This window comes from Pangasianodon hypophthalmus, chromosome 30 (assembly GCF_027358585.1).
Source record: "Pangasianodon hypophthalmus isolate fPanHyp1 chromosome 30, fPanHyp1.pri, whole genome shotgun sequence".
NCBI classification, from domain to species: domain Eukaryota; kingdom Metazoa; phylum Chordata; class Actinopteri; order Siluriformes; family Pangasiidae; genus Pangasianodon; species Pangasianodon hypophthalmus.
In genome coordinates, this window is record NC_069739.1 from 5,729,743 (window position 1) to 5,748,355 (window position 18,613).

General features: G+C 40.1%; 1 protein-coding gene across 1 annotated transcript in view; it reads left to right on the forward strand.

Moving 5' to 3' along the window:
• Window positions 1–18,613, forward strand: part of bach2b (BTB and CNC homology 1, basic leucine zipper transcription factor 2b) — a 109,832-nt gene that overhangs the window by 81,202 nt on the left and 10,017 nt on the right. Inside the window, exons 2-3 of the mRNA XM_034302184.2 lie at window positions 2,646–2,900; window positions 16,158–17,615. Of these exons, the coding sequence (XP_034158075.1) occupies window positions 2,658–2,900; window positions 16,158–17,615 (1,701 nt within the window). The 5' untranslated portion in view covers window positions 2,646–2,657. The remainder of the gene's footprint in view (window positions 1–2,645; window positions 2,901–16,157; window positions 17,616–18,613) is intronic.

Sequence of the window (18,613 nt, forward strand, 5' to 3'; positions counted from 1 at the left end):
CCTCTCCTTCTCGTCCGCCCCCTCTTTAATAGTCTCTCTCTTGCATTTGCTCCCTCTTTCTTTTGACGTCTGTTTTTCTCCGTTTCCTCACCTTCTCTACCACTGACTCCCCTGTTTTGTAGCTTTCTTTCTTTCTTTCTTTCTTTCATGTCCTCTCTCACTTCTTTCCCTCTCTTTCTCTCAGACTCATTCTCATTTTCTCTTCTCTCTCATTCTCTCCCCACCTATCTTCATCTCCTAATGTCTCTTTTTCTTCCATTTTTTCCTCCTTTCTCTCTCTCATTCTCTTTCTTATTTTTTCTCATTTCCTGTTCTTCTTCACCCTCCACTTTCTATCACTCTCTTCTTTGTCTTTCACTCTCTGCATCTTTTTTCTTTTTTTTCACCTCCTCTGACCCTGTACTCTATTTGGCTCTCTGTCTCTCAGTTTCTCAGTGTCACTCTTTCATTCTCTCTCTTCACATCCTGTGTATTTATCTTTTTACGATATGTTCCACCGTTCCCTCGTCTCACTCTCACTTTCTTTTTTAACATCTCTATTTTAGCTTTTCTTTCTCTTTTTCTCTCCATCTTCTCTTGCGCTCTCTTTCATTTTCCTTTACTCTTTGTTTTTTGGTTTTGCTTCTTTCGCTCCTCCTCAGTCTCTCAAATTCTTTCTCTCTCTCTCACTGTCTTTCTCTCACCGTTTCCCCCTTTCTCTGTCTTTTTTTTGATATTTCTCTTGTTTCTCTCCCTTTCCTCAGTGCATCTCTCCTTCTCTCTTGCTCTCTTCCATTTGCTGTTTCACCTTATCTTTCTCTCTTACACATTTCCTTCTTTTCTCTCTTTTAGTCTCGCTCACAAATTCTTTCTCATTCTCTTTTTCTAATAATCTCTCTCTTCTTGGACTGTCTTTTCTTCTGTCATTCCCATTTCCTCTTTCTTTGGACATTTCCTCTCTCCGTTTTCCTTCTTGTCTCACCTTCTCTTTCTTACCTTTATGATCCTCTCTCTTTTCCTACCTCTAGTTCTCTTTCACTCTCGTTTTCTCTTTTATCACTCCCTCTTCTTTCTCTCGTTTCTCGTATCTTCTTCCGTCATTCCTTCTCAGATTTTTTTTTTCTTTAATTTCTAACCTTCTCTCACTCTGTCACTCATGGCAAACTTTACTGTCAAGCTTCTGTGTGTGTGTGTGTGTGTGTGTGTGTGTGTATGTATGTGTGTATGTGTATATACAGTATGTGTATATGTGTGTGTGTGCATGTGTATATATACGAAGGCCAGGAGCATGATCGCTAGCGGAGCAGAGCCAAACAGCTCAATTCAGCAAGCGCACACAAGGAAGCAAACAAACACACACATGTGCGCGTGCTGAACACCTCACCATGTTGGCATGAAAATAAAAAGGAAAAATAAACACACTCTGTTCTCTGGGTTCTGCAGTGAAGCTGCTGCCTTTGATAAGTGAGTGCGAGGAGCGTTAGCATTGTGTAATCTGCCTAATGCTGAAGAGCTGCACATTATTAACCAGTCTTTTGATACAGTGTGTGTGTGTGTGTGTGTGTGTGCATACGTGAGTCTGTCTGTGTGAATATATATATATATATATATATATATATATATATATATATATATATATATACACATATACACACGCACATATATGTGTGCATATATACTTGTAGGTGTGTGTGTGTTTGTGTGTGTGTGTGTGTGTGTGTCCTGCTGCATGCTCACATGGAAAGTATGAAAGCATTATTGTCTTGGTGTTTCATGAGACATTGTGCATATTTATACACGTGGGTGTATGACAGAGTGTCTGTGTGTGTGTGTTTTATTTCCTTTCTGTGTGGTGTACTTGTCACTGCAGTAGTAACAACTTCATTTTGCTAGATGTCTAAAAGATAGTTGACTAATCAGCTTGTCGACTTGTCATTGTTACAGGCTAATAATTACGCTGCGAGAGGAGTTCTGTAAAAAAAAAAAAAAAAGTTATAAAGCACCAATAATTCCACATAGACCACAGTTAGTGACATTAGCAACAGACTAGCTAAAACAAGGCTACTTTGTAGTGTGTCTGTGTTTATTTAACCAATTTAGCTAGTTTTTTAACTGGGGTCAGGATGCATAGTAGCTTAAAATGGCTACAGTCATTTGCAATTAATTCTGCATTCAATATTTATATCTTGTAACTCGTAATTTCTGACCTCGAACTGGGGGAAAGAAACACCCCCTTAACTGGAAATTCCTACTCAGGAACATGGGATGATCTCAACTCCGAGTTTAGCAAGTGACATCAAATCAAGATGGCCGCCCACAGCATGAACAGTAAACACAGTAGTTCTTCTCTAAACCTTTAATTGAGTTCTGCTGTATGTACAAGTGTTTTTTTTTTCTCTTCTTAACTTCTAAACACCGTCATGTCATCTAGTGTCGACTAGTGACTATATACACTATAGCGTGGTTAAAGCGGTGACCGGGTGATGCTAAACCAACACTATAACAAGGAAGATCAGTGTGTGTGTGTGTGTGTGTGCATTATGTTATGAATGAATGAATGAATGAATGAATGAAAGCCTTTATTGTCATTGGATATCATTATATGTCATTGTTATGAGAGTAAGCTGACATTTCTTTCTCTCTCTCCCTCTCTCTGTCTTGCTCAGGGTGTGTGCGGTATGTCCGTGGATGAGCAGCCGGAGGGCCCGATGTACGTGTATGAGTCGACGGTGCACTGCTCCAACCTCCTGCTGGGCCTGAACGAGCAGCGCGAGCGCGGTCTGCTCTGCGATGTCACCGTGCAGGTGGAGGGCAAGCAGTTCCGCGCCCACCGTGCCGTGCTGGCAGCCTGCAGCGGATACTTCCTGCAGGGTTTGGTGGCACACGGTGACAACGAGCTCATCTTCACCATGCCCGATGAGGTACAAACACACATGCAACATTTCCCACGTGGACACACATCACAACTTTTTTTTTTTTTTTTCATAAGAGTGGTCTGTATTTACACTTCAATTTTATGTTTGTTCTCGACAACGCTTGACTAAAATGCATTATTGTTGCACTTTAATTATAATGACACGAACATGCATTATTTATTTATACCCTGACGATATATACGTCCATTCCTAGCAATCCTAGCGTCTAAAGCGGTGTCCTACTCACTATTCCATACAAATGGTAAAATGAATTATGGGTATTTTTTGGACCATCTAGTGTACATTTTTGTGAGAATGGATTCACTATGTTAATGGACTTTCAGACATAGAAAATATATTTTGCTGTTTTTCTATAAATCATTTATGAGGCAGTGAACCATACAAAGCCTGTATTTTTTTTTAAATATAAGCAAGATACCATCCACTGAAGTGTCCCGATATTAGAAAAGTGTCCCTGTATCAGAAAAAACAGACAAGACCAAGTATATGTAAGCAATAACACATGGTGGGTTGTATTGTAATACGGAAATAATACATGCCGGGGTGGTGTGATTCATTACCACTCTGGTTCGTTGTTTATAGTTAGATTTAGTGTTACGGAAAATCCGCAAAACAATTTAGTTCCTGTTATCAATTATGACGTTACCTGTTCTCTCACCTGCATCTTTTTTTCCTCACTTTCTCAAACAAACGCAGCTTGTCATTTTACCAAGAAACCGGAAAGCTTAAACTCTTCTGTCCTGAAGACTTTCCCATGCCGGGGAAACTTTACAAAGCGCCGTGACTGTTAGAAAATGCTGACACTCGAGACTCCTCCCATAAATGTTAAATAAACATGTCGTAACAAACTACTTCACCGCGTCAACGATTATATGTTTTTACTTTGTTAAACAACAACACATTTTTTATTTGTGTATTATTAGTCTTAGATTATGTGGAGCATCAACCAAACAAGCGCATTAATATAAACCATGAATAACGTTCGTGTAATAGCTGGAACTAATGTCCGAGCCGTGCACGAATCAGATTCGCGAATTCAGCCGTTCGGTGTTATATATTTCAATATTGCTTATCGCTTTCTTTATTGTAAATTAAAACCACATACAGGTTGAAATACACATTCACACAAACTCAGAGTATACTGTAGATACACTCTAAACGAGGAAACACATTTCACTGGTGTCTCAGTGTCACACAAGTCTGCTGAGAGCTCATTAACATGCATAGTTATCACACAAAAGACGTCTGTCTTAGACTGTGTTGCTTTTCGTTGTGCTGCTAACAAGGAGGTGGGGAAGAAAAATCTTCAATAAGATTCATCCTTTTCTGGAACATTCACCAGAACATGAGCTAACGTTTGTCATCTTGCAGAAGTAACCCCAGGGAGGCAGATCCCTGTGAAGTATCCCTTCCCGTTTCATGCCCCTTATAATTTATTCTTCCCTTTCTCCGATGCCCAGGTGTGAGTGAGAATGGCGGAAAAAGCAACACATGATGGGTGGGGAGGGTGGCAAAAAGACAAAACTCCGGAGAGCTTGTCCTCACCTACGGCACAGAGTGAGAACTTGAGATTTCGATGCAGAGACACAGGAGCTCGTCAGCTTTAAGCCACTCTAGATCGAGTTGAAAAGTGCAGTCACACATTGTTCTTATCAGTGAGTGTAGGAAATTAAAATTTTACTGCTGGTGATGAGTAATATTGAAAGTTTAGAGGTTCGGTTTCCTATGTGTGGAAAGTTTGAATGCCTGAGAGCCACTGTAGGGCTCAAGTAAGGCCACGTTCTGCTGCGTTTGGTTGTTTGAAATCAATGGATCAATGTATGTATGGGGGAAATGACATTATATCTTATGAAACCAGATCTGCACTTCTTTTTCTCCTCCTGCAATAAACCTCCAGTACTTTATCAACTGTCACCTTGATAACCTTGAGCTTAAAAATATTTCAGGGAAGGTTTATATTTAATTTAAAAAAAAATAATAATTGGTATTAGGCCACGCCTACTTTGGGTTTAAATTTAAGTATAGATACAGTTTTGAATATTTTGAGCACTAAACAGGGTCCTTGCCTTACACGTCTAATTTCATCTAATGGAAATTTATGCTAGAAGTTGTGGATGCTTTTTGTCCCTTTTTGGTGCGGTAAATAAGAATCCAACCCTCTCTCTCTCTCTCTCTCTCTCTCTCTCACTTTCTCTTCCTCCATTAAAGATGTGTAAGTTTAAAGATGTGTGTATTGCATTCGGACTCACACAAAACCACAACCTACGTGTTAGAAAGATCAGCTGAAGACAGGGAAAAAATATCTACTGCAGATGAAATAGGAAACAAAAGACCAAAGACCAAAAGCACCCCTCCCCATCATCCTGCCTTCATCCTTGTGTTCTTGCAACCTACTGCGCTCTCTATCTGTCTCTCTCTCTCTCTCTCTCTCTCTCTCTCTCTCTTCTCCGAGACGACCTTGTTTATTGTTGAACGGAAGGGGCCGCATTGGACTGGTGACATCATCGGTGTTAGCCAGAGTGTGTTTAGCACAGAGAGAGAGAAAGAGAGAGAGAGAGAAGCTATTAACCAGCTCTTTGTTAGATTCTGAACAGAAGCATAAATCTTCAACAAAAGAAAAAAAGGGACATCCATACAGACTTCTCTGGAATTCTCTGTGATGTTACACAACCAGGTTTATGGAGGTTCAACATACAACATTGGAGACATGTATACTACATATAACATGCTTATAACATGGTATAGACTCTAGTGATGTAGTTAGACTGGATAAATGTAATACAGCGCTTTTGCTTAGTGTGAAATATTTATAGCATATCGTGCAGTTTGTTGAGATAAACTGGCAATTTTAGTGACTCCTTACATATTCATTGAATCTTATACCACAGCGTTGTTGAAATCTCAATTCTGTTTGGCCAGAAAGAGGTTTTTTTTATAGCAGCAGCACTGACAGTAATAACAGCTGCAAGGGAAATTATAGGTTTATATTGATATGGGGAAGTTTTCTTTGAGGAAATGTTTATTTAACATTTTTGGAAGGAGTCTCCAGTGTCAGTGCTTTGTAACAGTCAGATGTAAGGTGTAACTTTTCCCACATGGGAAAGTTTTCAGGACACAGAGCATTCCAGTTTTCGGTTTCTCAGTAACTTGAAAGGTCGCGTTTTTGCCTTATTAAGTTCAAGAAGAGAAACAAATGGAGGCTCATCAGAGAACGACTGTTTATAGCTGCTATGACAGGAACGAATTTGTTTCACAGATGTTCCATAACATTAACTGTAACAATATATAGGTTAAAAAGTATGACATGTTGTTCTTTAGTAAATAAAACATTGAAATTGTTGGCAAGTTGCTGTGGTGTAAGAGCAATAAAACGCTTCAGGGTGTGCTGTTACACATTCATGAGGCTTGTGACTGAAGCATTCGATAGAGAAAGAGATAGAGAGAAAGTGTGTGTGTGTGTGTTTGATTGTGTGTGTGTGTGTGTGTGTGTGTGTGTGTGTGTGTGTGTGTGCGTGCATGCCTGTGTGTGTTAGTGTGTGTGTGTGTGGTGTGCCGCAGTCAAAGCTCCTTGGCTAAGCTGTGTCACTATGATTCAGCAGTGTTTGGGGGGTGTGTGTGTGTGTGTGTGTGTTTGTGGTGGTGTGAGTGATTCAGCACTGGAACTCTACATACCAACGGCCACATGGATTCCATCACCACTGAAACACACACACACCCCATATTGTTTTGAAATAGGTTTTAGCATTGACCTGTGTGTTACTATAGTAAAAGGCTGCGTTGTCTACACCCAACCCTGAGTTTAACCTCAATAACCAAAACGAAAAAATTGGCCCCTTTTAGTTTTTCATATAAACTTAAATCATATTTGGTGGTTTGTTTAGACATTGGGATTTTCCTGTCAAAAAAGAGGCCAATCCTTTCCAATTAAAAGACTAAAACATGCACACACAAACACATGCATGATTGCTCTAACTTTAACCTAGGCATGCTTAGTATCTTCTTTAATTTTGCACTGGATCTGCAAGGCTAATGCAGCAAGCAAGTAAGAGAAGTTTTCAGTCTCTATTTTAGCAACGTGCATGTTCAATCTGCATGTCTAAATCATCACACACTCGTCTAAGACTGTTCAGTATCTCAAACAGGTTTGCTTAATGGTTTCTGGCATTGTATGACATAACGTTATGGATTAAAATGGACAAAAGGAGGTCAAAGAGCTCCATCTTGAAGCAGAATCACTTTCTTCCTCTGCACAGAGTATGATCGTGGACGTGGCTTTCAAGTTTAAAAGCAGATTTATGCGTTAGTGAGGATTCGGATGATAATACAGTTCCATTTTGTGTAGTTTGAGTTCACTGGAGCTAGAACTTCCTTTACTTGTTAGGTACATTAGCATCATGGCTCCAGAACTATTTCTCTAATTCACAGTAGTATATCAAAGCACAATGGAGGATAAATTACTATTGAAACACACACACACACACACTTACACACAGCATTCATTTTCATTATGTGCTAGTAACTGTACATTCTTAACATTTCAGACAAGAAAAGGAAAGCAAATGTTTTCAATTTGTGCCACGTTGAAGTTAATTATCACGACCCAGAGGTGTGTTTAGACTTTGCATATTTTAGCTCCCACGGATGTAAAGTGACTGAGAGGTACATGGAAAATAGCAGCATCACCTTTTACATTAGCCCTAAAACTGAATTTTCTCAGGGACGTGGCAGGATGAGGTCTCACCCACTATAATGTGGAGTTTCCACTCCTCCATCTTTGATTTAATCTACATCTTGGTTTGGCAGACATTTTTGTCTAACTGATTACTGATGTGAGATGAAGTAACTGAGCAGCTGAGAGTCAAAAAAAAAAAAAAAACCTGTCAACGAATCATTCTTTTGTACTGATTCTTTTTAATGAATTAGTCTAACTGATTCACAAGTCGATCTGAATCAAACATTCTGTGGTGTCTACACAATGTTGGTGTTATTGGTTTCAAACATCTAGCTAACAATCCAGATTTAAACTGATAAAAACCTTCAGATCCATGTGCTCTAGGCTCCGACTAGTGAAATCAAATTGAGCCAAACTGAGTCCATGATGATCACAGGTTAAATACAGAGCGGTCTACGCATTTGACTCACTCAGTGAGTCGAACCAGTGAATCAAAAGCCAATCCCATAATCCACTCAGAGTTTGTTCATTTAGGTTATAGAGGGTACGACAAAACTAAAAATGTACATGTACTCACATTTCACAAATGTTTTGGCTTTTTTTGCTGTTGTTTTAAAGAGACTGATTTGGTTGAATCAAATGTTTGATTCACTGAAACAGTTCAAATAATTCAGTAAATTGAATGGAACAATTTAATCACTAGTCAAGAACTCTCTTTGTGATTGCCTTTGGCTGTAAACTCACAATCATTTGTTCCATAAGACAGACAGCTGAGCTGCCACTGGATGTATATGCTAGTCATCAAACCACATTGAAAGTCACTCGCTTGTCAGCCTCACCCTGAAGCACCTTTCATTACTCATTAGCTGAGGTATGGACGTGATTAGCGCCATTATTGATGACGAGCAATGAGTGTGTGGTTTTTGGAGGAATCTGAGGCCACGACTCGGTCAAACTAAATAAAGACTAATCCTTTTCTCCGGTCTGTCTGACAGCCAGGCCTTATTTGGAAAAGAACTTGTAAGGGCTGAGGATTTAAGGAGGGTTAAAAGGTAAATGTTAGGCAGGTATTAATGGTTCTCTCTTTCTCTCTCTCTCTCTCTCTCTCACACACACACATACACACACGCACACATACAAACACACAGAGAGAGAGAGAGAGAGAGAGAGTCACATACACATACAAACATGTTGCTTAGTGGGTCAAGAGCTGTAATCCTAAGGATTGATGCACACACCGCCACTAACACACTCACAATGAGTAAAAAGGACAGTAACAGGGACATTCAGGCTGGGCGATACGATAATATAATATTTATATTATAATACACTTTTTCAATATCGTGATATTGTTTTATAAAATTTGTAAACTTTTTTTTTAAATAATTGCAAACTGACTGAAAGTAACTGATGTGATGTTAAAATTTTGTACTAAAAATATACTAAATTAACTAAATAAATAAATGTATAATAATAATTTATTTTTAATAATTTATAATAATTAATAATAATTTCTTTTCTATGTTAAATATTTTACAATTATTTTAATAAATAAATATTTTTAATTAATGTTTATTTTTTTTTAATTAATGTGAATTTGTTAATTAATTATAGACAAATGTAGTTCTACCAGTTTCTTATGTAGCTCTATTGCTGGCAGCTTTTGAGCAAACCTATATATCGTGATACATATTGTGTATCATAGTAATACCTTTAATAATTGTGATATGATATTTTTGTCATTTTGCCCATCCCTAATTACTATTCCATGTTTTGTCACCAAATATACAGTAAGTCTATATTATGTCAAAATATAAAGACCATTTTCACTTCTTGTCATTTATGGCATACTTTAATTTCACATATTTTTGTGTTAGGCATCCATTTTCTAATTAATATTGAAGAATAAGCCACGTATGTGTAGTATAGGTGATATTCCACGTAAATTCCAACTCTGTCTCTTACTGGAGTGTCTTTTTTTTTCTGGGGCTGAAACTAAAATAAGGTTTTATTGGGTATATTGTGCACTACATAAGATTTAGAACGCCACTATGTCATACCCTGTGTGTTGAGCGTATATAGTGAACAGGAAGCCTTCAACATAAGTTGAAGGCAGATTTTTACATGATTTTCAGGTTGGGAAGTTTTAATTTAGTTTGATATCATTCATCTTCAATAAGCGCTTTATCCTGGTCTGGGTCAAGGTGGATCCGGAGCCTATCCCGGGAACACTGGGAGCAAGGAAATAATACACCCTTGATGGGACGCCAGTTAAACGTCAGTGAGGACAAAATATAACTGTAGATAAAGGTTTATAGTAAAATGATTATTTTGCCTGTTGATTTTCTTTGCTTAAGAAAGCAATCATTTTAACTTCCTGTCGTTTATACAATATGACCGCATGTAGAGCTACTGCTATTGTTTGTTCTGGTTTGTGGCATATGAAATTATAGTCTTGTTAATATACAGATGCACCTTTTAAGTAATTAAAATTTGAACTTCTGCGCTAAAATAGAAATTCTAAAATTAGAAACTCAAGGTAGAGAATATCGAAAAAAGTAAGCTGAGAAATATTTTTCCGTCTATTTTATTGGATACAATCTAGAGCTATTTGGAAGAGTCGGACATCTTGATCACTTTAATGAAACCTTTATATTTATCTAATAATTAATACTAGCATTAATGTGAGTCTCCAGGTTTAACAGGTTTATGCTCCAAGTGCACCTGTGCTTTAACAAAGCATTTAGACTCTCAAGTCCTTAAATACAACAATATAGGTCTTTGATGAAACACTTGTTTAATACTTTACCACTTTGTTTCGTCTGCAGCGCTAAAAGTGAATAAACAGTAATAAAACATAAGAAAGTCCAGGTGTTGAAAAAAACCAGCAGTGTTTATATACAGAGTGAGTGCAGTAGACAGAAACAGAAGGAGCGAGAGACTCAGGTGACGAGAGAAAGAGGGACTAAAACAAAGAAGAGGGCGAAATGAGGATGGAGGACAGACACACACACACACACACACACACTCTCACATACACACAGTAAGCAGCTGTGAGACAGGAAGGACGTGTTTCTCTGTTAAAACAAAACCAGCAACAGCGTATTTCAGAGAGTGCGACCCCTTGTGAAGTCTCTGGAGACACAGAGGAAGTCCTCATTTCGGGGACGCCGAGGTCACGACTTCTCTCTGTCTGTAGCTCGGCGGTAAATCTACAGTCTGGAGGGATTAATTATTACGCTCTGATTTAATCCACCAAGAGTGCTAACTCCCCATAATCAGAGCAGTGTAATACTATGTGTGGATGTGCTATAAACACTTCATTAAAAGGAGAATCACATTCCTGAGCCGATTTCAGCATGTGGTCTTATTGTCCTTTGTTACAGCTTTTGTGCCGAGTAAAAAGCCACCCCCAGTGTGTGAAATCATTTGTTCTTCAAATCTGCAGATTTATATTAGAAGGATACTTGATTAAAAAAAAAATATATATATATATATATATATATATAATAAACTCAGAGCAACTATGCAACCTCATCATGATCCAAAATTTGAAACTGTGTGGTGCTGATAGTTTATTGGCCATTATATCACAGCATTGCTAAATTCTCAGTTCTGATTGGTCAGATGTACATCCCGTGATTAATTAATACACTTGTTCTAATACATTACGGTTTCTATAGTAACAGTTTACACAGGGAATTTTAGGGTGGATTCTCCATATAAACCGATTTTTAAAAAATGAATATAGTTATGATATAAATATGAAGTTTGTTCATTGTTATAAGAAACAGGAGGAGCTTAGAATCTCATTGGAAATTGTGAACAAGTTTTATTGTGTTATAAATTCTAAGCCTATCAGCTTCCAGTATGTAAATGATGAGGAAAGGTCATAAGTAGAATTTGGATTAAATTTGCATATTAATAGACTGGGAATTGACCCAGATTGATACTGGATTGATACTGATCTCAATAAAACTTGGACAAATTTAAAGGAATGAGGTCAGTGTGGTTTGATTTTTTTTTTTTCTTTTTTTTTTTAATGTAAAATTGAGTAAAATTTTAAGAAAATGTCTGAACGCTAACTGTGCCTCATCACTAAATTTAATCCTTTATATTTTTTCATATAATATGAATCATAATGAAGTACATTCTAAGAGTTCCTGATAAGGTGGGGGTAAAAGTGTAGTTATCTAATGACATAATTTATTAATAAAACAGCATGTAAAGCAATTCATTATTGAATAAGGAAAAACTATGTTTACAATACTTGCATGGGATAGTACTGCCCACTTAAAAAAATAATAATAACTTTAATTTTCCTAATACACTATATATTTCAAATTCATTTGGAGTATTGATTAGCTACAGTCAGTTGCTATAAAATAAAATGCTGCAACAGATAATTATGTGCTAAAAAATAGGTTTCTGCTGTGTCATAACCTTAGAAAGTTATCACACTTAAAAATCACACTCAAATCACACTTAAATTGAAAAAATATTGACGGCTATACCCCAGCTGTAAGCTCAATTTATGCTAATATACATAATAGATGTAAAATTTCTTTGAGACTAAAAGTAAAATGTTGACTTAATATGATTCATATAGGTTAGTATTGTTTTAGAAAGATTCTAAGTCGTGTAGCTTATGCATTGTGCTTACTATATTGTCTTATTGTGCTAAGATAGCAATATTTAGCAATATTTTGGGATCGAAAACTTGTGTGAACTCGCTGTAATCGTGCACCAAATGCACTCATTTGTGCACTTCTTCTGGAAAGGAGGTGCAAAAAATAGTGAAATGAGACATGCATTATTGTGTCTGGATTTGAAGGCTAGTCATGTTAGTCAGCAGATTTCATATCTCAGCCATCTCCTGGTGCTGGTCTGTGTGTGTGTGTGTGTGTGCGTACACACTCAGCGTCATTGTCATGCGTGCTTTTGACTCGTTAGCATTCATGACATGCAGGAATTCACCCGAGCACATTTGCATCAATTAGACACCTCTGCTATAGAGGGCCGAAAGGGTGATGTAGGAGAATGGAAGAGTGCAAGCGTAAAAGTATGTAGAGTGCTCGGGTGGGGTGAGATGATTGTGACTCTGTGTGTGTGTGTGTGTGTGTGTGTGTGTGCGTGCATGAGAGAGAGAGAGAGAGAGAGAGAGAAACTTGGGGGTCGACTGCTTTCCATGACCTGCTTACAGAAGGGGTTATTTTGGCGGGATTCCTGCTTGATTTTTAAGGCTGTGTGAGGTCTCTTTGTATTATTTCCTACTATGATATGACCACTTAGAAAAAAAAAAGTCACAGAGAGAGCAAGAGAGAGAGAGAGAGAGAGAGACAGAGAGAGAGCAGGTTTGGATTAGAATAAATGACCCAGTTCTGTCACGCTGATATATGGGGGTCTTTGTGTACGTATAGTATTCGCAGTTAAGAGACCGCCGCTTCATATGTCAAAGTCCTTCTGTTAATGAGCCTCACTTCCTTAATTTCCCCACTTTCCTTCAGTAATCGTCTTTCATTTCCTCATTTTCTCTCTACCATAGTGATCTGTGGATGCCTTTGTGTCTTGTGTGTGTCTCTCTATCTTCCCTCTTTTATCCCTCTCTCTATCTCTTGATCCACTACTCCTCCTTCATTCCCCATCTCACTCAGTTGGTGTGTCTGGATAGGAAAGGAGGAATGCGTGTGTATATATGTTTCAGAGAGAGAGAGTGTGTGTGTCACAGATGGTGCAGGCTCCATAGTGATGTGCTGCTGTGGGCTGCAGCTGCTGATGTCAGCTGAAAGCAGATCCAGCGTGCGCTCAGCACTTCTGCTCACCAAGAGAGATCGGATAAAAAAGAAAGATAGAGACAGAGACATACACTTAGGATCTGTATTTATTTCCCTCTCCCCCTTTTTTTGTTTTAAACCTTTCTTTTCTATCTTTGTCGCCCTACTAGCATGATCATGTGTGTCCAGTCAGAGGCTCTTCCCTGCCCCCTTTCTACACACATGCTCATGCATGCACACACACACACACACACACACACACACACACACACACATATATATATATATATATATATATATATATATATATATATATATATACACATATATATATATATATATATATATATATATATATATATATATATATATATATACACATAGACACACACTTCCATCCCCCCACCAGAGATTACGAGTCAGCAGCTTCCTCTCAACAATGACTGATCACTGCTGCTGCTTTCTCCCTGTCTGCATCTCTCTCTCTCTCCCTCTCTCTCTCTCACTCTCTCTGCCAGCTCCTACAGTTACCTACTGGAAGCCAGACAGCCCTGCCCGTCTCGCTGCTCTTTATTGCCCGTGATATGTGTTTAAGCCTTAAAATTGTCATGTACATTGGAAAATCTTCCGGCACACTGCCGTGCTGTGATCTCTAATTTCAGTAGTGAATTTACAAACAGGACTGAATGTACTATTAAAGTCCTTCCATAATGACATCATCCCAACCCACTCTGTTTCTCTCCCTCAGACACACACACCCACAGACACACATATTTCTTGCGCTCCTTTGTTGGTATCCAGCTTCGCATCACAGATTTGCTTTTATATCTAACAAACAGAAGTCTGTCTTTATCAGATAACATCATACGCACAGGAAGTGTGCAAAGCATAGAGGATTTTATTAAATGGTATCATATGAAGAGGTGCAGAATCAAGATAAAGGATTTGTAATAGTATATTTCTGGTGTTAGTGTTGATACAAGCTACTTGTAGTATTACAGCAAGGTAGTTAAGTAAGGGAATAAACACTTGAGGGCATTTGAACAAGTTAGTTCCTGTTAGATCACTTACATTATAGGAGCTATAAACTTTCTTGAAGTTAAACATTTTTCTGGCCAAAAAACAGGAAAGTAAAGGCAAAGACTTTGCCATGTCAGAAAACTTCTAACCATTATAAAGCAGTGACACTGGAGACTCCTTCTGTAAATATCAAATATACATCTCCTTACAGAAAATGTCATCATCTCAACATGTTATACAACTTTCTTTGTTAAATAACAAGTTTTTAATCTGTTTATGTGGAGAACCTGCCATCCAAGGCCCCCTATGAGTTTTTACTAGGAAGCCTTGTAGACACTGTGGCTTCAGCTCTTAAATTTTAACTTGACGACACAACAAAACAAATTTTCATTTTCTGATTCAGCTGGTCGTTGTTGCAAATTTTACTCAGACTCCATATAGCATTTGGTTTGCAGTGTGTGTATATATATGGGTATGTGTTCTCTCCTGGTGTAAGTGGTGTTTAGACACATATCTCTGCAAATGATTCACCTGGTCCAGGCATTCCCTTCTGCCTGCGTCTGGCTTTGTACTCCATCCACATTTGCATGTTGTTCCACATGGAAAAATTCACACACAGCAAACTGTGCAGTTTATGGTGCTTAATCTTTCCAAATTCGGGCTCTTAAGGACAACCAGCCAGAGTATGCTCACAATTCAGGGAGCCTTCCCATGCAGAGCTCTCTGTGTAAACAATAGATCCAAACAGTGAGTGAAGACGGCTTTCTCCAGCACTATTCAGAACAAAGTGTTTCTCCAGTGCTCTTGAGACTCTGTACTGAGATAAGTCACGTTGCCAGATTTTATGTCACCCCGGCAGAAAAAAGAGACTGCTTTGTACATGGAAACAATACTGGCCCAGATCAAAGTTGAGTCATTGCAATACTCCATGGAGTAGAGAACACCTAGTAGTGTGTGTGGCTCACAAGCATAACGCAGGGCCAAAACATGACTCATAACTCAGACAGGCAGAGCCAATATCAATTTTATTGTCATATAAATTGCTCACATTTTTACGTTTTTATTATAAATTGTTTCCCAAGGTTATGGTGTTACATGAGACATGACCAATAATTAAATTATGAGCATAACTAATATACCTACGAGAGGGGCAACAGGAACAAAAAAGATGGAGAAGGAGAAAAGGTGGAGAAAGTGAGGGACAAAGGGACAACTGCTTTTGTGAAGTTTCAAGTCTGATTCTTAACCCAGCTTCTATATGTATAGGTCTATACATTGACACGTCCATTGTACTATAAGTCAGCAAGACTTTACAGACTCAGACATTTCCTTAATGACCTGCACTAGGTTCAAAGGGCTTCAATCTCTGTCCTTCCCTCTCTTCATCCATCTCCCATGCCCCATGCATTTGGGCTGACAGTACCCAGACAGTCCCATATGGTCCTGTGCTCCTTGCACTGTCATACCACCAAGGCTAGGCAGGGGGCACCATCTGTTCAGCCAGTCAGAGGATGAAAAAGGCCAGCCCAGGACAGAAAATAGTCAGTCTGGGACAAGGGGTGGAATTTAGTTGATTGTTACCTGCTGGACTGCTGCTTCTATTTTTGGCCATTTTATACTGTAGAACATTCAGTGCTGACCCAATGTAAGATTACTTTTTTGTTTATGGTCATTAGAGCTGTCAATTTGCGTCTGCACACTCCAAGTGCCTAGAACAATGCCATTGCTGATGGTATCATTAACATTTTCCACTGTGTTTTGTGTGTGTGTTTGCAGGTCACTGCCAGGGGCTTCGCTCCATTGTTGCAGTTTGCCTACACAGCCAAGTTGCTGCTCAGCCGTGACAACATCCAGGAAGTGATACGCTGTGCCGACTTCCTGCGCATGCACAACCTAGAGGACTCCTGCTTCCGTTTTCTGGAGGCACAACTGCGGAGTGAGGAAGACAGGGCCCTGCTCTGCCAAAAGGTGGTGCCAGAGAGCAACCATTCAGAAGATGAGAGCATGCAAGCTGAGGCATCGGTCATGACAACGAATGCACCAGCGACTTGGGCCGCTTCTCCACGCTCTCGCCGCCATCCAGATGCCCTCAATGCTCTGCGGCGGCCAGACCATGAGCGGCTGGTAGCCAGCGCTGACTTCCCAGATGGCCAAGTGGACTCAGAACAGCAGGTCACCTCGGATCTGCCACGATGCCCCAAGTACAGGAAGTACCAGTGGGCTTGTAGTAAGCACAACACCAACGAGAGCTCCTCACATACCAGTAGTACCTCAGGTTTCCCAAGCACATTGCTCAGCGGGCCAGCTGTGACTCACATCAAGCAGGAGCCGCAGGAGGGCGAGGACGAGCCCATCACACTGGGTCTGTCAGGCGATGAGGACGATGGCAGGGACAAGGACAACGGCACGGCCAACATGGAGTTGGATGGCAATGGACTGCATGGTCTCTTCAAGCGCGGCATCTCAGACTTGGCCAACACTTCCCAGCAGCTTAACGCCAGCAGACTGGCCTGCGCCCAGGTCAAAGCAAGCACTCAGGGAGAGCACAAAAAGGACTACAGGCCTTCACAGGTGCCTGTGGCCTTCCCCAAAGATGCTGACAGCTTCTCCACAGGACTGTCTCTGAGGCCGGCGTCCTGTGATGGTGTGTGTAAGCAGGAAACAGAGTTAGACCGGCGCAGCGTCATCTTTTCGTCAGGAGCCTGTGAGCAGCTGCCCACACCTGCCCATTCCTACCCAGGCAGCAACTCCCATGACAAGGAGTTGGCCGACCACCTGCCCAAAGGACTGTTGATTGGAGGTAGCCAGTCACTGCCCAGCTCACAGATTTTTTCCCCCGGTGCTGCTTCCGGCGAAGTGCCAACGCTTCTGTGCCGCCAAAGGCCCAACACCAGCTGCCCTGTGCCCATAAAGGTGTGCCCACGCTCACCACCCTCTGAGACACGCACCCGCACCTCCAGCTCCTGCTCGTCGTATTCCTATGCCGAGGATGGCAGTGGGGGCTCTCCCTGCAGCCTGCCCCAGTTTGAGTTCTCTTCGTCACCCTGCTCCAACATGACTCGTTGCATGCCAACTGACCCACAGGAACTGGGCACAGGTACTGACGTGCTGTTTGGCCCAGCAAGGCCAAAAATCAAGTGCGAGCAGGCATACGGAACCAACTCAAGCGATGAGTCTGGATCCTTCTCTGAAGCAGACAGTGAGTCCTGCCATGTTCAGGAGCAAGGATCAGAAGTAAGTGATCTGTCTACTCTCTGTGGCTGATTTAATCTGTCAAGCAGACAGCGGTAGCAGCAAAACTAGGTCCATCAGTGTTTAGATTATGGTTTTGCAAAAGTCAATTTACTGAGTGTTCTGTTCATCAATTCCAACAGGTGCTTAGTCTCCGTTTTCCTCCTGCGGAACAGATGATTTACCAAAGTCCTGTGCAGTAATTTATGATGTGGCAATGAACACAATAATGATAAGTGTGTCTGTAGAATGCCCTGGTTCAGATGTGATTTACAGTGATATTGTTAGGTGGTTGTGAGCACCTAGATATTTATCTGCCGTCTGTGAAGCAGGTCATATGATAATGTAAAGTGCACACACACGCATAGCGCATAGTGCTAACTCACTCAGTGTAGTGCACTGCAAAAGCCTGGTCATGTGATGGAGTCTAGCGTAGGCTTAATGAAGCTTCACTCACTTTAACTGCACACAGCATCACTAATAAGGAGGTGGCTTCCCAACAAGCATTCCGATTGGTCAAGGCTCCATCTTTTATCCTGAGAGCCTGGGTATGTCAGATAGAGATAAAAAGAGAGAAGATAGATCTGTGGTCTTTTTCATAGCTCATGAACCTTCTATAAATGTCTTCCTTAGCCATAACGCACCACATAAAACTGGCATGTCCTTTTTCAATCCTGCTTATATGTCCAAATAGCACACTCTCACCAATCTCTGCCAAGTCAACAGTAATCTGGAGATTATAGGCTTGTTTACTTGTTCACGTGTCTGTGTTTGGGCGCATGCATGTTAAGGATGTGTGGGTAGGGCTGTTGCTTCTTTTGGGTCTTGTGATTTGTCAAATACGATTTTCATGCCTTTCTTACTATTTGACAAATTACATGACTTTTGGCTGTACACAATGTAACTGCCAAACCATATCACAGCCCACATTTTTAAAGAAATATGCATGCTGATGGTCTAGCCTGCACACAGGCTTTTCTCTTAACCCTTAAATGCACACC